The sequence below is a fragment of the Corythoichthys intestinalis genome, chromosome 5, assembly GCF_030265065.1.
Source record: "Corythoichthys intestinalis isolate RoL2023-P3 chromosome 5, ASM3026506v1, whole genome shotgun sequence".
NCBI classification, from domain to species: domain Eukaryota; kingdom Metazoa; phylum Chordata; class Actinopteri; order Syngnathiformes; family Syngnathidae; genus Corythoichthys; species Corythoichthys intestinalis.
Window position 1 is genome coordinate 21,941,106 of NC_080399.1, and position 23,070 is coordinate 21,964,175.

The window sequence follows — 23,070 nt, forward strand, 5'->3', positions numbered from 1 at the left end:
GGTGAAAGTGGCTAGAATTAGGGAGGAGGGGGGCTTAACGCTCCTAAAACCACCGAAATGCAAAAACTGCTTTTGGCACAGTTAGAATTTTAACGCACAAGAAAACACAACAGGTTTCACACACACACACAGTGGTTAGCACATTCCCCTCACAATTCTGACATCAAGGGTTCTATCCCAGGCTCTGGCCTTCTTTTGTGGAATTTGCATGTTCTCCCCGCACCTGCGTTGGTTTTCTCCGGGTACTCCGGTTCCCACTCCGCATCTCAAAAACATGCATGGCAGGCTTATTGAACACTCTAAATTGGTATGACTGTGTGCGCGAATGGTTGTTTGTCTCCTTGTGCCCTGCGATTGGCTGGCAACCGATTCAGAGTTTACCCGCATGTTGCCCTTAGTTAACTGGGATTGGCTTCACTGCCCCCATGACCCTCGTGAGGATAAGCGGCTTGGAAAATGAATGAATGAATGAATGAATGAATGAAAGGTTTCACACATGCATTAGGCTACTGCATTACATTGGAACAAGGCATAAATGAGAAACTGATTTCCATTCAAAACTACTGCCCGTAGTTGGCTGGGATAGGCTCCAGCACCTCCGCGACCCTCGTGAGGAAAAGCGGCATGGAAAATGAATGAATGAATGATTTGTATTTTTTTCACTGATTTACAAAATTCCATCTATAACTGTCTACTTTTTATTTTCCCAAATTTGCTCAAATATAAAAGCAAAACCTCAATTTTAACTCTTCAAGAACATATGATGCACTTTAAAATTGAAAATAAGGTAAGCATTGACTTTCTTTTTTTTATAGTACAGATATACTGTAAGTAACACATGAACAAAAAGTAAGTACAAATGACTTACATTATGCACAGTGAAATGTATATATATTTTGATGATAAAGCAAACATTGACTCTTTTTAATTATAAGGAAATAAATAAGTAACCTTACATAACTGAACAAAAATAAGTCCAAAGTGCACATTCACACGGACGATGTTCTGAACCAACAAATAAAATTAAATAAACCTCTTCAACTCCTTTCCTCTTAAAGACCTGATCAATTTTCAGTTGCATTGCCCCTTTAATTCAGCAAGTTTGTTTTTTCCCCTCTATTTGTTGTTCCAAAAGAAAACTTGCATTTGAACCAATCAGAGCTATCCATGCTGATCATAAAATTATATCATGTAAACAGGGAAGCGGAATGGTGTCTGGTTGCGTTCTTTCTGCACATGCTCCGTACTGACGTGGTGACGTCACGTGGTGACGTAAGTAACGTCACTTGCAACATGGCTTCCAAGCACAGCGCACCTAATTGGAGTAGGTGTAGGTTCACTATCCCGGATAGTGAACCTACACTTGTGGAAAGATTGTATTTAACTCAAACTAGAGCTGTCCCGACTAGTCGACATAGTCGACGTCATCGATGACGTAAATCCGTCGACGAGCAAAACATCACGTCGACGGTTAATGAAGTGGTTAAAAAAATATATGCGTGGAAAGTTCAGAATGTGGGACGCTCTGCATGCAAGCGGGGAAAGCGGCACAAAGACAAAAAAGCGCACCAGAGTGTCCAAAACATTGACTTATTTCAAAGAAACAAAGGAGGGTACACTGTTTTGTTCTGTCTCTTCAATGCCAAGCTTGGCTGCACGTCGGCCGAGAATGAACACCTAAAGCGCCGTCAACCAGTTTGTAAGTCCATCTAACTAACTAACGACATGTTTTATTGAAGTTGCTAAGCCTGTCACGATATGCAATGAGTCCAATTATCGCACGGCAAATAAAAATGAGGCCGGTAATTTTCACGGCTGCCTTTTATCGCTGCGCACGTCCGTGCGTGCGTGCATACATTGGTGCGTGCGTGTTGATGGCTCCAGTTCCTTTCTCTTATCAACAAGCTGTATAATTAAAGTTCAGACATACAAAATAAGAAAACACATCCATATTAAACACGTTAGCACTGCTACACTGAGGTGAATGGGGGAAAAAGGCACCTTACTTTAGCCTGCTATAAAACATTGGCAGTTGTCTCGTGAAAGCAAACTTGCGGTTAAAAGGTGACACTTCAAACAAGAAAAATGACTGGTTAACAACATTTGCAAACGAAAAAATGACCCCAAAAAAATCTATTACTGACACTACTTGCAATTACAAAAAGTGCTTTTTTGCTGAGTGTAAAGCTGAAGTTAGCGGTTTAGCGAACGTACTTCCGGTAAACATTTCAAAATAAAAGCATGTCATGTTCTTCATATAAATAGCGATTTCTGGAGTTAATCCCACATACTTCAAAATTCAGATTCTACACTAAAAATACCTTTAAAATGACACTCTTTATGAAAAATCTGATTGGCAATGAATAATTATAATTATCATAATACTATTATATATAGTACTATAATATTAATGCGAGGTGTTTTTTTAAGAATTGTTTTGAATCATGTTGGAAAGGAAGTCAGTGTTCTGAATCTGTTTACATGCCATTCTTTTGCACTAGTTAATTCTATCAGCATTTGAACTTGTTTATTTTTTGATTTATTATTGTTATTTACGTGTTTATTTGTACTTAAGTAAATAATTTACGTGTTCCAATATGTTTTTTGAATTGATAAGCGTCAACAAAAAATTTCATTGCTACATTAGTAAAAAAAAATTTTTTTTTAATTTATAAGATTAGTCGACTAATCGTAAAAATAGTCGGCTGACTAATCGGGAGAAAATTAGTCGTTTGGGACAGCCCTAATATTTCAAACGTTAAAAGAATTGAATATAATTGCTCGCTTAGACGGGCGTAAAACGAGGAACACGAAGCCGGGATAGACCGGAGCGTTGACCAGATTAGAAATGGTGGAAAACGCTGACAACCGGCTACTACAAGGCAAAAGAGCAAAACAGCAGAAGCGGATACGACCCCACAAACACAACAAGTGGGTTAAAGTTAAAACAGCAGCACTCTGACGATCGATCTCCACGTTTTGCAACGTGACGCTTTGTTTTGATTAATCTGCGAATGTCAGACGGCAGTTGTCAAACGTCCTTTCGGGTTAAAGAATAACTGCAGACACATGTAAACGCTGGATCGGAATAGATGAAGTGACATGTAAACAGCTGATCTGAAATTTCCATTCGGAATGATTTGAATCGGTATGAATAAAAGTCAGCATGTAAACGTGGCTAATGATGTTTGAACAACAGTAAAAAATACAATATACAACTATAAGTTAAATAGGCTGAAACATCCTAGTTTGAAAATGTGAAAAATCAAAACCAATTCAATTTTAACACTTGAAATTCGCATGTTCATTAAGTGTTTGTATTTGTTGTTTTGTGAGTATTATTACAACTTTAGGAATACAGCTTCAGTCTTGTTTTAATTATTTGGGCCTCCAACGCATCTGTACTTTATTTTGTAATTTGAAGTTTGTAGTGCAAAACGTGTGTATTACTTAGGGGGTTGGTTGATTGATTGATTTTATTTCAGGTGTTAAGACAAAATAATTCACACAAAAATTATACATTGAAATAATAACACAAACATCTGATATTTTTTTTCCTCCAAACTTTTTACTGCAAAATTACTGCAACTGACTCCTTATCAAAAATGAATATTTAGGCCCACTACGCTCATGTCTTTTAATATGGTCATTACAGCGTTACTTAGAGTTAATTAATTTTTGGCGCAGTACTTTGTTTAAAAAGTTTGAGAAGGGTCTAAAACGAGATAATTCCCCACCTACTTCATCTTGTCGTCTTTGACTATGCTGTTAAATGCGCATGTGTGTGGCGATGTGGCACTTCCGCACTCGATTTTTTTTTTTTAGATACGTACAAACAAAAAAATATAAAAGTTTTACTGATCAAACATTTCAAGTGAAGGCAAACCCACACATAAATCAGCAAAATGTTTAGCTTGTTAGTTTTGGTCCATCTTTGTTTCATCGTTCGTCACCGGCGGTTCCTGTACCAGCCGGCAAATATACGTCACTTCCTCGGTTTGTTTCCATTTGTGTGGGGCGACCACTCTGTTACCAAATGTGTTATTCACTAACAACAACGTTTACATTTTTTCCCCTTGCGACATGCGTGTGTGGGAAACGGAGTTTTTGGTAATTCGCGTCACTCGGTGCACCCACTGACGACAGTCCAAAACAACGTCTTTTCGCCCAAAAGGAAGAGGAAAGACGTGCACTCGAAAACAAGCAATTGACCGGTGGCGGCTAACGCGAGCTAGCTAGTTTATGAAAATTGCCCAACTATTGTTAACCGGTATTTCCTTAATATCTGTGTTGCTGGCTCTGTGTCAGTTCGTACTTTATCAAGTCCGGGTTTGAAAACGATGGAGTGTCCTCATTTGAGCTCGAACGTCAGCTTTGCTGGCGGCGACTTCGGGCTGCCTAACGGTGCTCCTTCGTCCTGGTGCTGCAGCGGTGAGTGACCATAAACCGACCGGGTTCATTTTAAAGGCAAAACTCCAATACTCTGGATATACATAAAATTGTGCATGAACGAATTCCGTTTCTATCTTGTCCAGTTTGCCGATCGAATAAAAGTCCCTGGCTCTGCCTAACCTGCCTGGTGGTCCACTGTGGAAGGTAAGTAAATTTTTAAAAAAATTAGGACTCCTGAAACATGAAGCCCAAATGGCATCAGTGTTCATCGTTGTATATAATTAATTATAAATTAAACTAGACATTGCAATTTCTAGGGAAATTGCGTGCGCACGCCTTGATCTCCCATGGTTCACTTCCTGTAGATGTTTGAGTCACTTCCTAGTCAACTCATCGTCTGCCATTGACGGCGCTGGACGTCCAATCCATTTTGACTGAGAGGAGCCAATGAACATTCGTTTATTGGCCCCTCCCATTCCAATCAACGAATGTTCATTGGCTGCTCCTAGTCAAAATGGATTGGACGTCTACCATCGTCAATGGCAGTGAAAGATGAGCTTTCACTGTCACTGCCCAGTTTAAATGAATAGCGTACCACGCGAATGCTATTTTTAGACCGTGACGTCGCCATCATAACGCGGAAGTGGGACTTTATCGACACGCCCTTCCATACAAAACATGTTATTTCTGCTTGTTTTCTCCGGTAATCTTTCGAAAAAGAACATGCCGATCAAACACTGCTGCTATGGAACTTGTAGAAACGACTCTAGACATTACGACATATGAAGACTGCCACTGTTACCTTTTCTGTTGAAAAAAAACAACAACTGTGCAGCGCACTGAAAAAGTGGATGGGAAAAAATATACAAAAATGTGAATATTATATGACAGTATACACAGAGGTTGCGCTAGACTTTTTCGTTGTCTGTCATTTTGACTGTCAGGGTCATTAAAATCCGGTCATAATCTATTTTTACCCGTCACTTAAATTTTTAAAATGATAATCACATATTCAATAGTATTTAGTTTTCATTCATTTTTAATTAATATTCTGTCCAAACAATCTTAACAGAGAATCCACATCGTGCCATCACACATCAAGCAGATGAATATGTAGCTTTTTCTCCGCAGTGACAAAAACAGCTGACTGTGGCCCCAGTAGGTAGGCTACATATGGAACAATGAAATTAATAGTTCACCTGCTGTGGCCTGAACGCAGTCTCACACCTTTCTCCTGGTGCGCATGGACTTGAATTGCGTGCCCGCTTGTGCATAATCAAATGTCTCAAGTGGGATTGCTGCAGAGGCTATTGTCATGAGGTTTTGGACTTTTGCCTCAGACAGACGACTTCTCATGGCCGTTTTGATGTTGTTCTGGAGGCTGAATCCGCGCTCCGCGGCCACACTGGAGACTGGGATTACAAGCGCCACTTCAGCCAAAGTTTTGAAATCAGGGAACATTTCTCCAGGTGACCTGATCAAAAGTTGACAAGACTGTCTGAACGAGGGGTTTCCTGAACCCGCAAGCACCCGCTTCAGCGGAAGGAAATCCCGCAGCATGCGCTCCTTCTGCACCAGTGGTTCAGCTGCACCGGTCTGTGACCCGTAGTGGTCAAAGACGCGCTCCAAAGCCTCCTGTCCATAACTCTTCAATGCGCTGTCAGCACCCGGATAGCGAGATGCATCAAGAGAGACAATAGCTAATTAATATGCTCACTCGCCACCCTGTGGTCTGGGTTGTGAATTGCAACCTGTCAAAATGACAGATGGACTTCAGTTTTTTCCGTCACCGTTTTAAAAAACCGGTCAACGACGGAAAATATTCGGTTAACGCGACCCCTGAGTATCCAATCCTTCAAGTTCTTTTGATTCAGTGTGACTCAGATGAACGTAGACAGTCCATTTTATACTTAAAGCATGGTGTATTCTAGGATGGTTAATAACCTTACTGGATTATGGTTTTAACCCATAACAAACCTGAAATTTCAGGGGCACCAAATGATTTAACTAACCTGTGAAGCAAATATTTCACAACCATTTCAATTTTATTTATTTGTTGTTTTTACACTTTTACAGAAGTTTATCAGCAATAAACAATAATTGATAACGAATAATACTTACAGTATTTAAAACTCATGTTTTTCTTTGTGCTTGTGTGAATTGATCTGAATGTTGTATTTTTCCCTAGATATGTGAATGGGCATGCAAAGAAGCACTTTGAAGAGAGCCACTTGTCCAACAGCGGCCAAAGGAAGGCTGACAAACAGGAGAAAGAGAAAAGTCAACATTCAGTTTGCATGGATTCTGGAAACTATAGTCTCTTCTGGTGGGTGTCAATTCCCAACTCTTGATTCCAAATCATACTCTATTTAAACAAAATAATTTCCATGCTCACCTCAACGATATCTAATGTAAAACTTAAACGCTTGTTGTTTGTTCTTACAAGAATGTAGTCTCTGATGCAAATGTTATAGTTACAGATGTGATGAGTTTGTTGTCAATGACACCAAACACGGGCATGTGCAAAAGGTGCGGGAACATCTCCAGAGCTTGGAAAAGTAAATGTTTTTCTCCTTAAGAAAGTTAGAATTGCTGTATTTTTTATCTCATGCTTTTTTAAAAATCCAGTCTGACTCTGAACTGTACCAAAATTGCATTTTTCTTTATACAGCTCAGCCCTGATTGGTGACAGACAGAGGAAAAGAAAACTTCAAGATGGCCAAGACCCAGACAAAAAAATTCTGAAAGAGAATGTAAGGTTCCTAATGTCTAAGTAAGAATATAATTGAAGTTCCTATTATGTGCTACACATTGCCTGGCGCACAAGATCAGACCATTCTAGCTTACAACATTTTGAGTTTACAAATGGTATGCAATGTACTACAACCCCCAAGTCTAATGAATTTGTTTAAAACAAATTAAAAAAGAGTATAATGAATTTCAAATCATTTACTTATAGTCAATTGATCACACTATAAAGACAACCTAGTTACTATTCAAATTGATGAATATTTTCTTTCTTCTCTGGGCTTTTCAAAGGCTACGTTCACACCCATGCCCAATTCACACCCATGCCCAATTCACATTTTTGTTTATCCCCATATTTTTTGCGTAGCCAACATATTTCACAAACATGCGACTCACAGTGTGAAGCGAACGTGTCCGTGAGGTTGCGTGTATACGCACTGTGACACATGTAACTCTTCATCATGTGTCGCAGTGTTTACAGAAGTAAATATGGTCCCTACCATCTTCTTTGGAGGTCTTGGCAGTCAAGCTTTTTTGACAACAAAAGCCGGATCCAACATTTTTTTCAACCTGATGGCTTCACGTGCGGTATCAACAAGCTTTTTTTTTTTTTTTTTTGTGCCTTTGTCCGCCATTGCTTGTCCGCAACTCTTGTTTTGGTTTCCACTTGTTGATGATGCTCTGTCATCAGACTGATGAGTCAAATTGTTTTCTGGAAAAAAGGACATTTTGTCCTTCTAGCCAAAGAGGGATGGAACCATCCAGATTAAGAATCCAAGTTGAGCTCGTTTCACACTAGCGGCAGCCCGGTATTAAAGGTTGCGCGGCAACCCATTCGTTGTGTATGTGAGAGGGGTCTCGGTGAAAGTGAGTCTTGAGTCAATTTTCGCCGAAGGGCGGGGCCCAGAATAGAAATTCGTTCTTTTTTCACAGCACTGACGTCAACAATGCATCCAATAGCAGAGAGACAGGCATACTGAAATCTGTGTTATCAGGCTGTTTTGGCGGACCGATACACACAAATCCCGGCCAAAGAAACCTTGAAAAAAGGTTGTTGTTTTTTTTATTCTCTCTCTGCGAACTATCGGACACACAAAATAAAGTTTCAGAACTCTCCTTGCTAAGCTAAATGATATTCCGATGTGCTTTTTTGTGGAACTGCAGTTCACATATAACAAAAAAAACTATTCACCTTCTCGCCAAAACTTGCAAAATTCTTTACATTGCTATTAGAATCTCCCCTACTCCTTAAAATATGAAAAATCGCTGTTTACTTGTGCAATAATGAGAAAAAAAAATCCATTGGTATTTGGTGATTAGTAAATATGCTTGCGGGAGTCCATCTGCATTTAACTTCCTGACGGTGAGGTTGAAACAGCCTTTACAGGCATCGAATTTAAAATGAGTGAATATTGGCAAAAATGTTGATCAGTTTGAACATTAAATATTTTGTCTCTGGAGTGAAATTATGATTTACATTTTACACCTCAGCACGTCATTGGAATCGGCATTTGCCACTTTGCACTAAGCGATGTCGTATAACAATAGTATGGCATAAGACTCAGTTACATTCGGCTTTTCATTGGACTTGTCATTGTAGGAATGTAACTCAGTTGTAAACCTGGCGCGACCTGAACTTAGGATCTTGAATTACTAAAACTTTACCACCCAATATTTACTTTTTTAAAAATAAAATAAAAAAGTTCATGATGCATATTTTTACTTGGACTCTGAATTAGAAAATAATTTTGCATGTCACCTTTTGCCTGTTAGGATGGGGCTGCTTTGGGTGCCACTGGCCTGCGTAACCTAGGAAACACGTGTTTTATGAATGCTATTCTTCAGTCGCTCAGGTGAGTCTTTTTCAATGATGAAATCTCATCTTCATTAAAAAAAAAAAAAGGATAAAAAAACAGCCAGTGCTGTGAGAAACAGATTTCATGCTCCAATCATTTTTAAGACATATTTTTCACTTTTCTGTCGCAGCAACATTGAGCAGTTCAGCTGCTATTTCAAGGGGTTGCCGGCAGTGGCGCTACGTAGCGGCAAGACGGCCGGAAGGAGGATGTACCACACTCGCAGTCAAGGGGACACCAGTGTGTAAGGTCCTCGTCTGGCGGGAGGAGTCGTTAGCTGAGTGCATGCATCATAAAGGTAGTGTTTGTGCACTCAACTCTTGCAGTGCCATTGACAACGATAGATGTCCAATCACTGGGCTCTTTAATCCTTCTGCTATGAATTTAAGTTTGTCACCAGGAGACATCCAATCCATTTGAATCGAGAAGGCTGGCAGCGAATATTCGCTGCTAGACTTCCCAGTTCAAATGGATTGAACAACTATCACTGTCAATGGCAGTAGAGGTGTGCAAAATTTCCGATTCTTAGATTATTCACGATTCGGCCGTGGAAGATTCGAGAACGATTCACAAACATCCGAATTCCGATTGTTGAAATATGCGAAGTAAAGCGGAAGTACACAACACTCAGCGCGCCGCGCGGTCTTCGGGACGGAACGGAGCGAGAGTAGCTAAACATCATGCTTCCCATTACCCGGCCCCTCGGGTAATGCCAATGCTCAACTCACTGTAACTCAACTCATGCAACGAGATTAAAAAAACACAACAACATACCTGACTGCTGCCGAAAAGCTGCTCCAAAGTACATCCATATGTTACGGTGGATATCATTTATATAGGACTAGATTTGGTAGTGTTAGCAGCACATCTACAAAAAGCTAGATGCGGGCGTTATAAACGGCCGCCATCTTAAAGCAGTACACTTCCCTGCAAGGCTGTTGTAGCGAACCTTCCAAGCAAACCTAATTAACTTTTTATCTAAAATACTCCAAAATCGGTAAAATATTGACTTGAATCTATCTTTAAAATACTTTTAAAACTTTCACATGTCGAAAGTAGACAAAAGGGAAATTATGGAATAACGGGAGTAATTTTAACAAATTTAATGGTTGATTCACAACATTAAATTAATTGAATGTAGTTTAAAGCTGCTGATACAGAATGGGGACTGGAGTTTTTTATTTAATGTTATTTTTGTATATTTGTTTACTGCTATATGTTAACTTGATACTGAAATAGTAGTGTGGTTTAGCCTGAGAGTATTTTTGAACAATTTTGGAACTAATGTACAAAACATTAAAAAAAAAAAAGAAAAAAGGAGGGGGGTGCATCAATAATCGTTTTATAATCGAATCGGAGCCTCTGAATCGTAATCGTAATCGAATTGTCAGGTGCCCAAAGATTCCCAGCTCTAATTATGGCAGCCAATGAGTTGAAGATGCTTGTATTCAGAAACGTATTGCAAAAGTGTATTGTGTTCTCCAGCAACATATCATTCACTACAATCTTATTCCTTCACATAGACAAAGTACAAGCACAGTTCCAATGAAGTTGGGACGTTGTGTTAAAAACAGAATGCAATAATTTGCAAATCATGGTCAACCTATATTCAATTGAATGCACTGCAAAGACGAGATATTTAATGTTCAAACTGATAAGCTATTGTTCAAAGCAAATAATCATGAACTCAAGATTTTATTGTTGACCACATATAAGGGCTATGATCAACATTTTTATCGTGAAAAATTTTAGGTCGATTTCTGTGATCAGCTCTGTGACTGACGATTTCCATGTGTCCCCTGCAAACTAATTGTTTCAAACTGTTATCGACACGTTTTTTATTACTCAATGATTGCTAAGTGAGAGGCAGTAAAGGACCGTTGCGTGTAGGGGATCCTGTAGGTTAGTGGTCCCTTACTTTTTTAGCACCAGGGACCAATGTGATGTGAGCCTTTTTTCATGGACCGGCAATGTTTCGCAGAAAAATAAAGCAAATAGAAAATAACACGACGGGGCTAAAGACAAACATAAAGTGCAGGAAAAATGTAATTCACCTTACACCGAGGCCATGGCTACACATAGCAGGGTATTTGGTGAAAATAACTTTTTCTACAGTTTGGCCTATCAGCCACACGAACACACACATTTAAACGAGGGTTCTTAAAAACTGCATCCAAAGTGAAGATGTGGGAATACTGCGTTTGTGGCTTGTGTCATGTGGACACTGATTACCGAAGATTTAACTGTGGAAACGTCACTGACTGTGACAAACTTTGTTCCTACGTCTCACATAAGATCATTGTTTACATTTGGAGTAAAATAGACTGATGCTTTTTTGCTTCCATTTATTAAAAAAGCTCTTGCAGTGCTTAATTTTGAAGAACACGCGAAGGATGGGGGTATTATGAGCAATTATTTTTCACGCTTTGTTATGAATGTACTTAAAAATGAATGAATGCGGTTGGCTGTGGGAGCTTTTTTTTCTACAAACCTGCTGGTTTGGAAGTAATTACTTTTTCCTGACCTATTAGGGCAGGATCCTCTGTTTTAACCTGCTACGATGCAGGCTAACCACCATAATTTTCGGACTATAAGCCGCGACTTTTTTTCCTTCATTATGAATCGTGCAGCTTATAGTCCAGTGCGCCTTATTTGTTGATTTATTTGGGTTAATAGGTAACACTTCATTTGACAGCGGCATCACAGGACAGTCATAAGACCGTCATAATTATGACATGACACTATCATGAGCATTACTGAATGCTTATATCATTAGGTGTCATTCAGCAAATTATGTCACTAACCCCATTTATGTCCAGCTTGGATCTTTTACATCCATTCAAAGGTAAAATAATTTGCCGGATAACACTAAATGACGTCTGTTATAAGCATGAATTAATTCTCATGACAGTTTCATGTCATAATTATGATTGTCTAATGACAGTGTTATGGCACCTCTGTCAAATAAAGTGTTACCAAATACCATAACTAGCAGTTAATGAAACAACCAGAACAGTAACTGAAGAAATAATTACCACAGAACATGCATTTTCATTGTTATTTACATCAGTAGCGCTGCATTGCATGCTAGCAGGCATGTTGGACAACAACAGTGTTGACAGCAGGTGGCAGCAGAGGTTGACTGTCTCTCCCAAGGGAGCAGTAATGGGCAGATGAAGCGTCTTGAAGCAATAAAGCTTTGCCGAAAATTGGTTCAAAGCTTCATGGTGGTTCATTTGGTCTTACGACAGTCATATGATGCCGCTGTCCAATAGTGTTACCGGTTAATATTTTTTGGTGTAAATATGCCATAATACACTGCGGCTTATAGTCCAGTGCGGCTTATCTGTGAAAAAATTGCAGTTTTCGTGCCAAATTTGGTGGGTGGCGGCTTATAGTCAGGTGCGCCTTTTAGTGCGAAAATTACGGTACACATCAAACGTCACACATTGTGAACATGTGACTGAAACAATTGCATATATTTGTATTATGTTTTAGTCTCCGAAAACAAGTTTTTAGCTCTTTATCGTCATTAAAAAAAAAAAAAAAAGTTCGTTGACAAAATATTTTCGTCGTTGCCGTTTGCGAAAACAACACTGGCCTGCAAAAGTGTGGAGGGGCCCGCCAATACTTGTCCACTAGCAACACCATGCCCCCCCAGTGGACGGTCAACTCGGCGCAGGGCAGGTTTTGCTCATCGTACCTGGGCACTGTTCGTTCACATTTTTTCTGCCACTGCCTACATCATGTGTCGAGGACAAGCGCACATATATGGATTTCTATGACGACATCCTATACAGTTGTATTATGATGTATATCTATAGAGTGGTCAGGCAGATTGGTGTGTCAAGAGTCACAGGCCAGAACGCTGTCGTGAATAAATAATTTCTTATTTCTGTGCGGCCTGTTAGCAAACGCGCCACAGACCTGTACCGGTCCCCAGCCTGGTCGTTTAGTACTCCTACTGTAGGTGGCAGAATGACAAGTTGCTTTATGTTTAATAGGTCACTGGTAGAAGAGTTAAGAAAGACCTTTTCTTCCCTCTGGCAAGGGAACCAGACTGCCTTCAGCCCCGACTCCTTATTTTACGCAGTGTGGAAAATCATGCCAAGCTTCAGGTATGTTAAAATGGGTTCTTATGCTTTCGTTTCAGAATAGCTTTACATCCATCTTTCCTTCCTTCCGTGTAGAGGCTATCAGCAGCAAGATGCCCATGAGTTCATGCGTTACCTGTTGGACCATCTGCACAGGGAGCTCCAGCACAGTCAAAACGGGGCAGCGGAGCCCAGCTTGCCTCGGGACGGGCTCCGGCTGTCCGGTGCTGATGGAAAGAGCTGCTCGTAGGTCAAACTGTGAAAATAGTTTCATGTTTATATATACGAAAAAAACAAGGTTGTTTTTTGTCATGTTAGTGTTCTTTGTCCAGTGTGGTTTCCCGGCGACTAGACAGTTCTTTGATTTTCAGGTTCACCGTGTAATTTAATCCCCTTCTATAAAAAGACAGTCTTATACTTTTGTACGATACGTAATTACTTTTGACTGCAATATGCCAATGTCTTTGTAAGCGGGTGTTGATGTCATGTGTCGGTCTCGCTGCAGAAACGGCACTCCCAGCGTCGTGACATCTATTTTTGGTGGGATCCTTCAGAATGAAGTCAACTGTTTGATATGTGGGACTGAATCTCGGAAGTTTGACCCTTTTCTCGGTGAGACTTTTTTGAGCCATATTCTTTGAGTTATAAAAAAAAATAATCTTCCTTCTATTAGATCTGTCTCTGGACATTCCCAGTCGGTTTAGACAAAAGAGGAGCAAGGATCAAGAGCCAGGTCCAACGTGCACCTTGCGTGGTGAGAATTAGAACTTCTGTATTAGATGCAGTGGTATTATTTTGGAAAGGTAAAGCAAAATTTCTGTTTTAGAATGCTTACGAAGCTTCACTGACCTGGAAGAGCTGGATGAAACAGAGCTGTACTATTGTCATAAGTGTAAAAAACGACAAAAATCCACCAAGAAGTTCTGGGTTCAGAAACTTCCAAAGGTAAAAGAAAAGTCATTGTTATTATGTTATGAAGCAGCCAGATTAAGTTGGCAAAATGTGAAGTATAAAATTCAACAGTAAATCTTTGGTTTGATCAAAGTTTTTTTTCCTGCCAAATGCAGGTTTTGTGCCTTCACTTGAAAAGGTTCCACTGGACTGCCTTTTTGAGAAATAAAGTGGACACTTATGTGGAATTTCCACTGAAAGACTTGGACATGAAGGGCTTTTTACTCGAGGTGAGCTTCTTCACCATGTGCTTTTTTTTTCTTTTTGAACCTCAGCCTAAATTCCAGCAGGCTCCCATAGTAGTCAGTTTTAGAAAGAAAGACACATTTAAGTTTACGGGTCAGCAATGTGCTATAAACACAGTATGCAGGATTCTTACATTTGTTTTCTTCCATAGTAACTAAAACATTGGGCGTAATTCAACGTCTGTCCAGATTAAATGTATAATGACTCATTACTTTTAAGATAACGTGGTACCTCTACATCAAAGGGTAAATAGGCCATTAAAATTTGCCATTAAATATTAATAAATATAATTCTTTGTATTATAATAGGGCTCTCGCGCCAGTTGGTGCTTGGGCCCTAATAATTCCTGTAATAATGTAACGAATCATGTTCTAATGTGGCAGATGTGTTTTGCGTGCTGTACCTCAACGCACCACGTGGCTGACGAGACAGTGAGAAAAGTGCGGTAGAGAGAGCTTTCACTTTCTCTTTTAATGTTTTGTTGGCGTCAACTGCGGTGGACAGTAGACGTGTTATGTTGCACAAGTTCTGAAATAAATTATTTAAAAACCTGACTTTGCCGATGTTACCACAACAGTAATCGTCACCTTAACTCATAAAGACTAGCGAACGGAGGTTGGGGGATGAACGTCGCGATCGTTGACAGGTTGCGGCCGTATTGTATCATTCAAACACCGTTTTTTTTATTTTGCAGTAGTGAGTAATCTAATAAATTCCAACGCAAACGCGATGATGATTGGCTATGTGGCTCGGGCGTTGGCATTTGTATTTATTGCAGCGAGCGGTATCTTAAACTCTCGGGAAACTTTTTTTTTTTTTTACATACAGTGTGACGTCTAGGGGGGTACAATTAATTGAAAATAATGTATGTTTTTCCTGCTCAGTGAGCATTATCCTCACCAAGTCGGCGTTGTTCTTGTAGACACTAAAATATAATATTTTTTTTTAATTTTTATTATTATTCTTAAAAATAAGTCACTTGCCCTAAACTTTTCTTGAATGGCATATGCATGAACCTTGTGTGATGTTTTTTAATCAAAACAACTAGAGCAAAGACAGGACAGGCAGGAGATTCAGAGCCTCACTTGCATATTGGAAGGCTTTTTTTCTCTCAGCATTTGAAAGTTTAAGTTAAAAAAAAAAAAATGTAAAGTGTGACCTACATTTTTTTTTTGGGGGAATGAAAAAAATCAGTTCAATCGGTTAATATAAACATGATGTGGAAGATGTTATAGAATGTATCATATGTAGAACAAGAAAAGTAATGTCAGTTACTTTGCTGAGTAACTAATTACTCTGCGATAACTGAGTTACTGACTCAATTACCTTTTGGGAGAAGTATTTTGTAACTGTAACTAAAGTAAGATTAACAACACTGTTCACAACATGAAATGGTAAACAATGTAATTCAGAAATGAAAGTGACATGTAAGAGTGTTTCTTTTAGAATGAGATAAGCATGTTTACTTAAAATTACTGCTTTATGGCCAGATTTTCTTGTACAAAAATAATTAAATTCAGTTTCACAATTCTTGTAATTTCAGGGGCTATTATCCGCTTTCACGTTTGTATGAGCGGTTACCAGGCTGTAGAGGGCGCTACTTTATAATACTTGTGCCATCTAAAGCTCTTTTTAATGTGTTCTTTCTAACTGCATTTGTGATATATACAGTGGTACCTCTACATACGAAGTTAATCCGTTCCAGGACCTTGTTTGTAAGTCGAAATGGTCGTATGTCGAGCAGGATTTTCCCATAGGAATACATTATAATTCCATTAATTCGTTCCACAGCCCAAAAACCTGCACTAAATCCTTAAAAAATACTGCTGGTGCTATTACAAATGGCAATTACACGTAGCAAAACAAATAAATTAAAAATCAAAATTGGAATAATGTAATAAAAAGAATAATAATAATTCCAGTAATAGTGTAACGAATCGGGTTCTAATAAGGCGGACGTTTTTTTGTGTACCTGAACGCACCGCGGGGCTCACGTGCCAGAGACGGACCGGTGAGCTTGAGTTTCACTTTCACTTTGAATGTTCTCTTGAAAACACCATCAATTGCGGCAGACAGCAGGCGTTTTGTGTTGAATAAGTTGTGAAAGAAATGATGAAAACGTGGCGAAGCTGGCGATTTCTTTGGAGACAATAAGAATTGTCAGCTTAATTTATAAAGACTGGCGAACGATGGTCGGAGGAGGACCGTGGAGATGTATTGTTGAGCCATTTCACGGATGCCCACCCCACGCTCATATTTTTCTGTCATTTGCATCTTCATTTCGAAGGTAAGCATCAACTTTTTCCTTGTTTCACCACCTGTACCAACCTTTTCTGAAACCTGTGTTGATTTGTCACACAAGAAAATCCTCCGTGCATTCGTCTGCGGTGCTGCCATTGTCGTCGTATTTCGAGCATGTCGTCGGATGTAGAAACAAATGGCGAGTCAAATTTTACGTCGGATGTCGAAAAGTTCGTGTGTCGAAGCGATCGTATGTAGAGGTACCACTGTACTAGTATGGCCATAGATAGAGAGGGCAAACCTGTTCTGGCATGCTGACCAATTAACTACTTCATGACCATGCAGTCAAAAAAGACGGGGTGAAAAAATATAGAGACTGCGAGAAATTCTATCCGGTGCTGGATTTATATTCAAGAGACATACTCTTTGTTGCCTTAATAACAGGAACAGGAGTATGGGCGTCGCCAGACATATTTCACTGGAGCATGTGCCCCTGTATATATCTGCAGTGCCTTAGTATAAATTTCACTGGTTAAAAAAATAATATTCATATATTTTTTAGAGTTTTAAGTCTACATAGTATAAGCTACAGAATTGGCCTATTTTATATGGTCATATTACTCTATTCAAACCATATACACAATCTGCACATGGCCCCCTAATATGGTAATTTATGCACATAACTTTGGCTGTGATAGACTTTTTTTTTGTTTTTTTGCCCTTAACAAATCGTTGAAACTAATAGTGTGACAATATCTCGATACAGCGATATATCGCGATATTTTGCAACCTGATCGGTTATCGATACTTTTATTTGACATATTGGCCATTGGATGCTGTAAACTGCTCAATGTTTGTTGAGCAACTCCTTGGCGGTCCACTAGGGGCGCTGGAGAGTGACGGTGAAGGTAAAGTGCGCGCAAGTCGTCTAGAGAAGAAGAGAGGAAGCTCCAAGAGGGTTGAAAAAAATAAAAAAGCTTCGTGAGAACGGTGGAGGGAAAAGTGAGAAAAATATTGCTACAAATCACACATGTGGACACACTTTACATTTTACACCAACAAGAAAGGAAGTAAGGTGAACAAGGACTTTGCTGTATGCAAGAATTTTCTAACAAAAATAAGGTTCACTAGCGGCTGGTGACGAATTGGACTCTTCCCTCCTCCCCTTTCATTACTTGAGGTAAGAAAGTTTTACAATGTAATTGATTTTTTAATTTACATGTATTATTTTGATGACATTTGGTGTTGAATGATATAAAATAAACCAGCACCCTAAACTGGATGAAAATGAATATCAAACAGCCCTAGATGAATTTACAGATTTATTTGATATTTATTTTAGAACCACTTTCCATCTAGTTTACAACACAAACTGTTATTACTGCCATTTTGGTACAATAAGCCATAAAAATGGCTTGAATAGCTTCCAAGATATATAAGGTGATGTGCATGATAATTAATGTAGCATACATATTAAAAATAGGTAATTATTGCATTTTTAATTTCTATACATTAAATTAATATTTAATTCACTCAATACTTCCAACACACAAAAAAAAATCTAAAACTATTAAGTAGCTAATATATGTGTATATATATATATATATATATTTTTTTTTTAAAGGTGAGGAAGAATGTGACTGACTGAGTGACATCTCAAATGCTGAAGCAGATAGTGCTCAAACCAATGCTTTTGGCAAAAAAGGTCATTTACGAATAAAAGACCCACCAAATTTATCATTGCCCCACTCCAAGTTCAACTGATGACAGACACCTACAGCACTGTTAATTTTTTTTCAAAAGATTTAAAACTTTAAAGAAATTAAGGGTGTCATTCATCTTGATCTCTCAAAGAAATATCAGTGGTTGTGGTTTGTTTCCTCTATATGTGCAGGTACACAATTTGCAGTAGATTTATATTATACAGCAATGTTGCACTGAAAAGGTGTCACTGTTTAATAAATGACTTAAACAGTATTTTTTTCTAATTTGAAACTTTTTTTCTTTTTCATTTCAACGGTTGTATCGTAGAATATCCTGTATCGAATTTCTGACCAATATATCGATAATCGCTTTATCATGAGATAATCGTTATCGTGAGCCTTGTATCGTGAATCGTATCGTATCGTGAGGTGCCCTGAGGTTCCCACTCCTAGTTGAAACGCATATTCCCACAAAAAATAACTGAATATACCTATAAACTAAATTACGAATGCGTAGAAAGAAACCTATTCCCTCAAACAAAAAAATACCTTATGTTGGTCTTAACAGACAGCAGCTGGATCCAGCCATGTTAAATGAGTTATTTCATATTCCCTGTTGCCACTAGAGGGCAGTGTGCACAAGAGGACTACGGTTTTTCACACTATTTGGTGGTAAACGTTCGGCCTTTTAACCGAAAGTGCAATTTTAGCTATTTTCGGCCGAAAGTTTTTGGTCATCTCTGTAGTTTAAAACGCTATTTCTGCCTTTTTATGATTGATAAGTGTTAAGAGAAAAAAAAAGTGCTCGCTCGCCAGTGCTCCGCTGAAGCCCAGTATTGAATTAGGTCTAGTGATGCCCCTGAAGAGGAGGAAAAAGTAACAACACATACCATGCTTTTATGTTTTCAGCCTGACAATTTGTTAGCGGGGAGCTATATGTATGACCTGGCGGCCATTGTAGTGCATCATGGATCTGGGTAAGTAAAATAAATGAACAAATTTCTTTAATATATCTCAGATTACCTCATCATTCATCATTTGAAATTAAACTAAAACAAATCTCTTGTATTCTGTTTCAACAACTAACAACTTATGTGTGCTTCAATTCAAAAGAACATTGAACTGAGCTCAATAGTGCCGCAGTTCTATTGCAGGCCTCTAAGGGGCAGTGTTTCGCTAGACGTGTCTGATCCTGTCCCCTAGTCTCTTTGGTGATCTAGCCCACTGCATGTGTCTGTAGGGTGGGCTCGGGCCACTACACGGCCTACGGCAGCCACAAAGGGCGCTGGTACCACTTCAATGACAGCACGGTGACGCTCGTCAGCGAGGAAACGCTGAGGAAGGCCAAGGCATACATCCTCTTCTACACGGAGAGAACCGAGCAGGCGGCGGGAGACAAGTGTTCTGCTGAGGTGGACACTGTTTCGAAACAGCTGTTGAGTGGTTTGTCGTCACAAAACGTAGATGCAGGCTCGCTGCAGGAATCGGACGTAGTTGGAACGGCATCAACTGAAACCTCCACGCACGATGATGACGTTGAAACTGCGATACAGTGAATACCTAGCTGTTAATCACCTCAGTCGCATCTTTTTTTTGTTGTTGTAAGAATCCATATTAAATCATCACAAGGTGATCCATTTTCATAGTAGGATGTCATTTTTGCATCCATCTACTTTTGTCTCTGAGGACTTTTAATTCAAATTTCAGTGTTTCACTCAATGACGTTTAGATTTGGAAACCAGCTGTTGGTTCAAACTTGACTGATAACTTAAAATCAGACACTACCATCACAATAACGTGGCGTCTCCATATTTTGATTCATGTTCCACCAGCTCAAAACCTCTTAAGGGGTGACATGACAACATCAAAAATTATTTGTTGTGTGCTCAAGGTTTTTGCATTGTTTTGTGCGCTCTTCTGAGAGCTGAAGTACCAGCTTTTGCCCGTGGGAGGCAGCACCTTGCCTTGGGGCATCAATACTTTGGAAAACAAAGAAGAAACAGTCCTGTTGTCGCATTTTAATCAAAAGCGTTTATGACTGACAAAAGCTCTCATTTATTGTGAGCAGAATGCAGAAGTTATCGTATTGTTTGTACTAGAAACATTTTAAACTATGTCAAACCCAATTAAAAAGTGCTTTTTTTTTTTCAGTGAATGAAAGGACTTTGGAAAACTCATTTTTATGCAGCTTTTTAAACTATAGAGTATACAAAATGATGACATTTCTTCATAGAATCAGGCCACTGACCTTAAGACAGCATTCATTTTTGTTTTTCAATTATTTCAAATAAAATATAAAATGGCGGCCTGTGAATCTGTGAAAATAATCTATCCATGTCAATAGCAGCATATGAGTTAAGTGGGGACTACACAGTTTCCACATTAATGAGATCCAGTTTTAGCCATGTTAATTCTAATGAAGGAGGCTCATTTTGCTTCAATAAGGTGTCAAAGCTCTCTTTGAATTTGCTCTTTGGAATAGGAAGCAGCCTTTTTATTATTCAAGAACAACACGGAAGGTGCCGGTGACCCTTTGTTGTTTGTCCCACTCATACACCGCACGTCCACAAAATGATTCAGTGCATATTTTTTCTTAAAACAAGAACACGCCGCTGCCTGCACGTGGCTCACGACTCACTCCCATTAAATGTGTTTTTTCTCTCTCCCTCTGACGCAGTGACGCTATATGCTCAGCACTCATGAGCTCACATTGAACTGCATTCCCCCCCACCACACCCCCCCACTGGTAAAAGTACATCTTGGCACAGTGAGTCACGATACAGAACGTATTCCCGGCACTGGTATTTCACAATGTCCTGTTGTTTTTCTTTCCTTTTTTTTGATAGTGTAGAACAGAACATGATTGGCACTACTCTGGGTCGATGACTCGACCATAATTGCATGTTCTCTGCATTGCATTGAAGCAATTTCCAACATTCACTGGGTCACAGATTCACTTTTAAAAAAAGTGCTGACTAACAGCATGTGACGTTCACTCAAATTGAATTGTTTTTCTTTTTTCTTAACAGTAATTGTTGAGAGTACAATACAAGGAAGTTAGGAAACTGAAATGGGTCAGGTTGTACTGTACTCTCACATTTCCAGGCGTGTACACTCAAATTTGCGTGTTTTGGTCCCGGTTTCACAGACAGTGGGGCAAATAAGTATTTAGTCAACCACTAATTGTGCAAGATCTCCCACTTGAAAATATTAGAAAGGCCTGTAATTGTCAATAGAGGTGCACAATAATTATCGGTCCGATAATTAGCAGTCCGATAATTGGAATTATGACGTCATCCAAATAAATCCAATAACAATATATGTTATCGGTACTTTTAATAATATTTTTGGTGTCGGATTGGGATGTGTGCGTTTGTTTCCACTCCTGTTTTGCCAGTATGCAAAGTTTTGTTACTATACTAGTGGTCCTTATTTTTCCTTCACTGAGTTATAAACCTTACTATGGCAATTAGCAAATGTTTGCATTATACAGTGTTATGTTTACAAGTTAATGAGAGGCCTTTTGGTTTTTATTGAAAGGCTTACTGTTCTATAATTGCCAGGTAAAGAAAGTTGTTTCATGGACCAAGACCAGAATAGTCTCTTCTCCTGTTGCACCAAATGTTTTATCTGCTGACAAAGCACAATACCTGTTGGGTTTATGTTTGTTTTAGATCAGTGCTCATTTTTCAGGGGAACACATTTTCAACGATATTGACTGATTGATATACATTAAAAAATTATATATATTATCGGTTGTTATATTGGTATCGGCCTTGAGCAGGACATTATGGATATCGGTTTCAAAAAATGGATATCGTGCACCCCTAATTGTCAACATGGGTAAACCTCAACCATGAGAGACTGAATGTGGGAGAAAAAAAAACAAAATCACATTGTTTGATTTTTAAAGAATTTATTTGCAAATCATGGTGGAAAATAAGTATTTGGTCAATACCAAAACTTCATCTCAATACTTTGTTATGTACCCTTTGTTGGCAATAACGGAGGCCAAACGTTTTCTGTAACTCTTCACAAGCTTTTCACACATTGTTGCTGGTATTATGGCCCATTCCTCCATGCAGATCGCCTCTAGAGCAGTGATGTTTTGGGGCTGTCGTTGGGCAACACGGACTTTCAACATCCTCCTCACCCCGTGGTGTCAAAATGATAACAAGAACGGGGAGCAAAAATCCCAGAACCACACGGGGGGACCTAGTGAATGACCTACAGAGAGCTGGGACCACAGTAACAAAGGCTACTATGAGTAACACAATGCGCCGCCAGGGACTCAAATTCTGCACTGCCAGACGGGTCCCCCTGCTGAAGAAAGTACACGTCCAGGCCCCTGCTGTTCGCCAGAGAGCATTTGGATGATCCAGAAGAGGACTGGGAGAATGTGTTATGGTGAGATGACAACAAAATAGAACTTTTTGGTAGAAACACAGGTTCTCATGTTTGGAAGAAAAAGAATACTCGATTGCACCATACCCACTGTGAAGAATGGGGGTGGAAACATCATGCTTTGGGTCTGTTTTTCTGCAAAGGGACCAGGACGACTGATCTGTGTAAAGGAAAGAATGAATGGGGCCATGTATCAAGAGATTTTGAGTGAAAATCTCCTTCTATCAGCAAGGGCATTGAAGATGAGACGTGGCTAAGTCTTTCAGCATGACAATGATCCCAAACACACAGCCAGGGCAACAAAGGATTGGCTTCGTAAGAAGCATTTTAAGGTTCTGGAGTGTCCTAGCCAGTCTCCAGATCTCAACCCCATAGAAAATCTGTGGAGGGAGTTGAAAGTCCGTGTTGCCCTACGACAGCCCCAAAACATCACTG

At 39.3% G+C, this 23,070-nt stretch overlaps 1 protein-coding gene across 1 annotated transcript; it reads left to right on the top strand.

Annotated features, from left to right (window-relative positions):
* The first annotated feature begins 3,256 nt into the window (after window positions 1-3,256).
* On the top strand, window positions 3,257-22,010 carry usp3 (ubiquitin specific peptidase 3). Its single transcript, XM_057837380.1, has 15 exons — window positions 3,257-4,431; window positions 4,536-4,596; window positions 6,581-6,718; window positions 6,867-6,950; window positions 7,064-7,145; window positions 8,914-8,993; window positions 9,127-9,240; window positions 13,001-13,114; window positions 13,187-13,336; window positions 13,596-13,702; window positions 13,764-13,844; window positions 13,917-14,035; window positions 14,158-14,271; window positions 19,141-19,208; window positions 19,472-22,010. Exons 1-15 carry the CDS (start codon window positions 4,341-4,343, stop codon window positions 19,785-19,787), a joined length of 1,719 nt encoding a protein of 572 aa, XP_057693363.1. The 5' UTR covers window positions 3,257-4,340; the 3' UTR covers window positions 19,788-22,010.
* The last annotated feature ends 1,060 nt before the right edge of the window (window positions 22,011-23,070 follow it).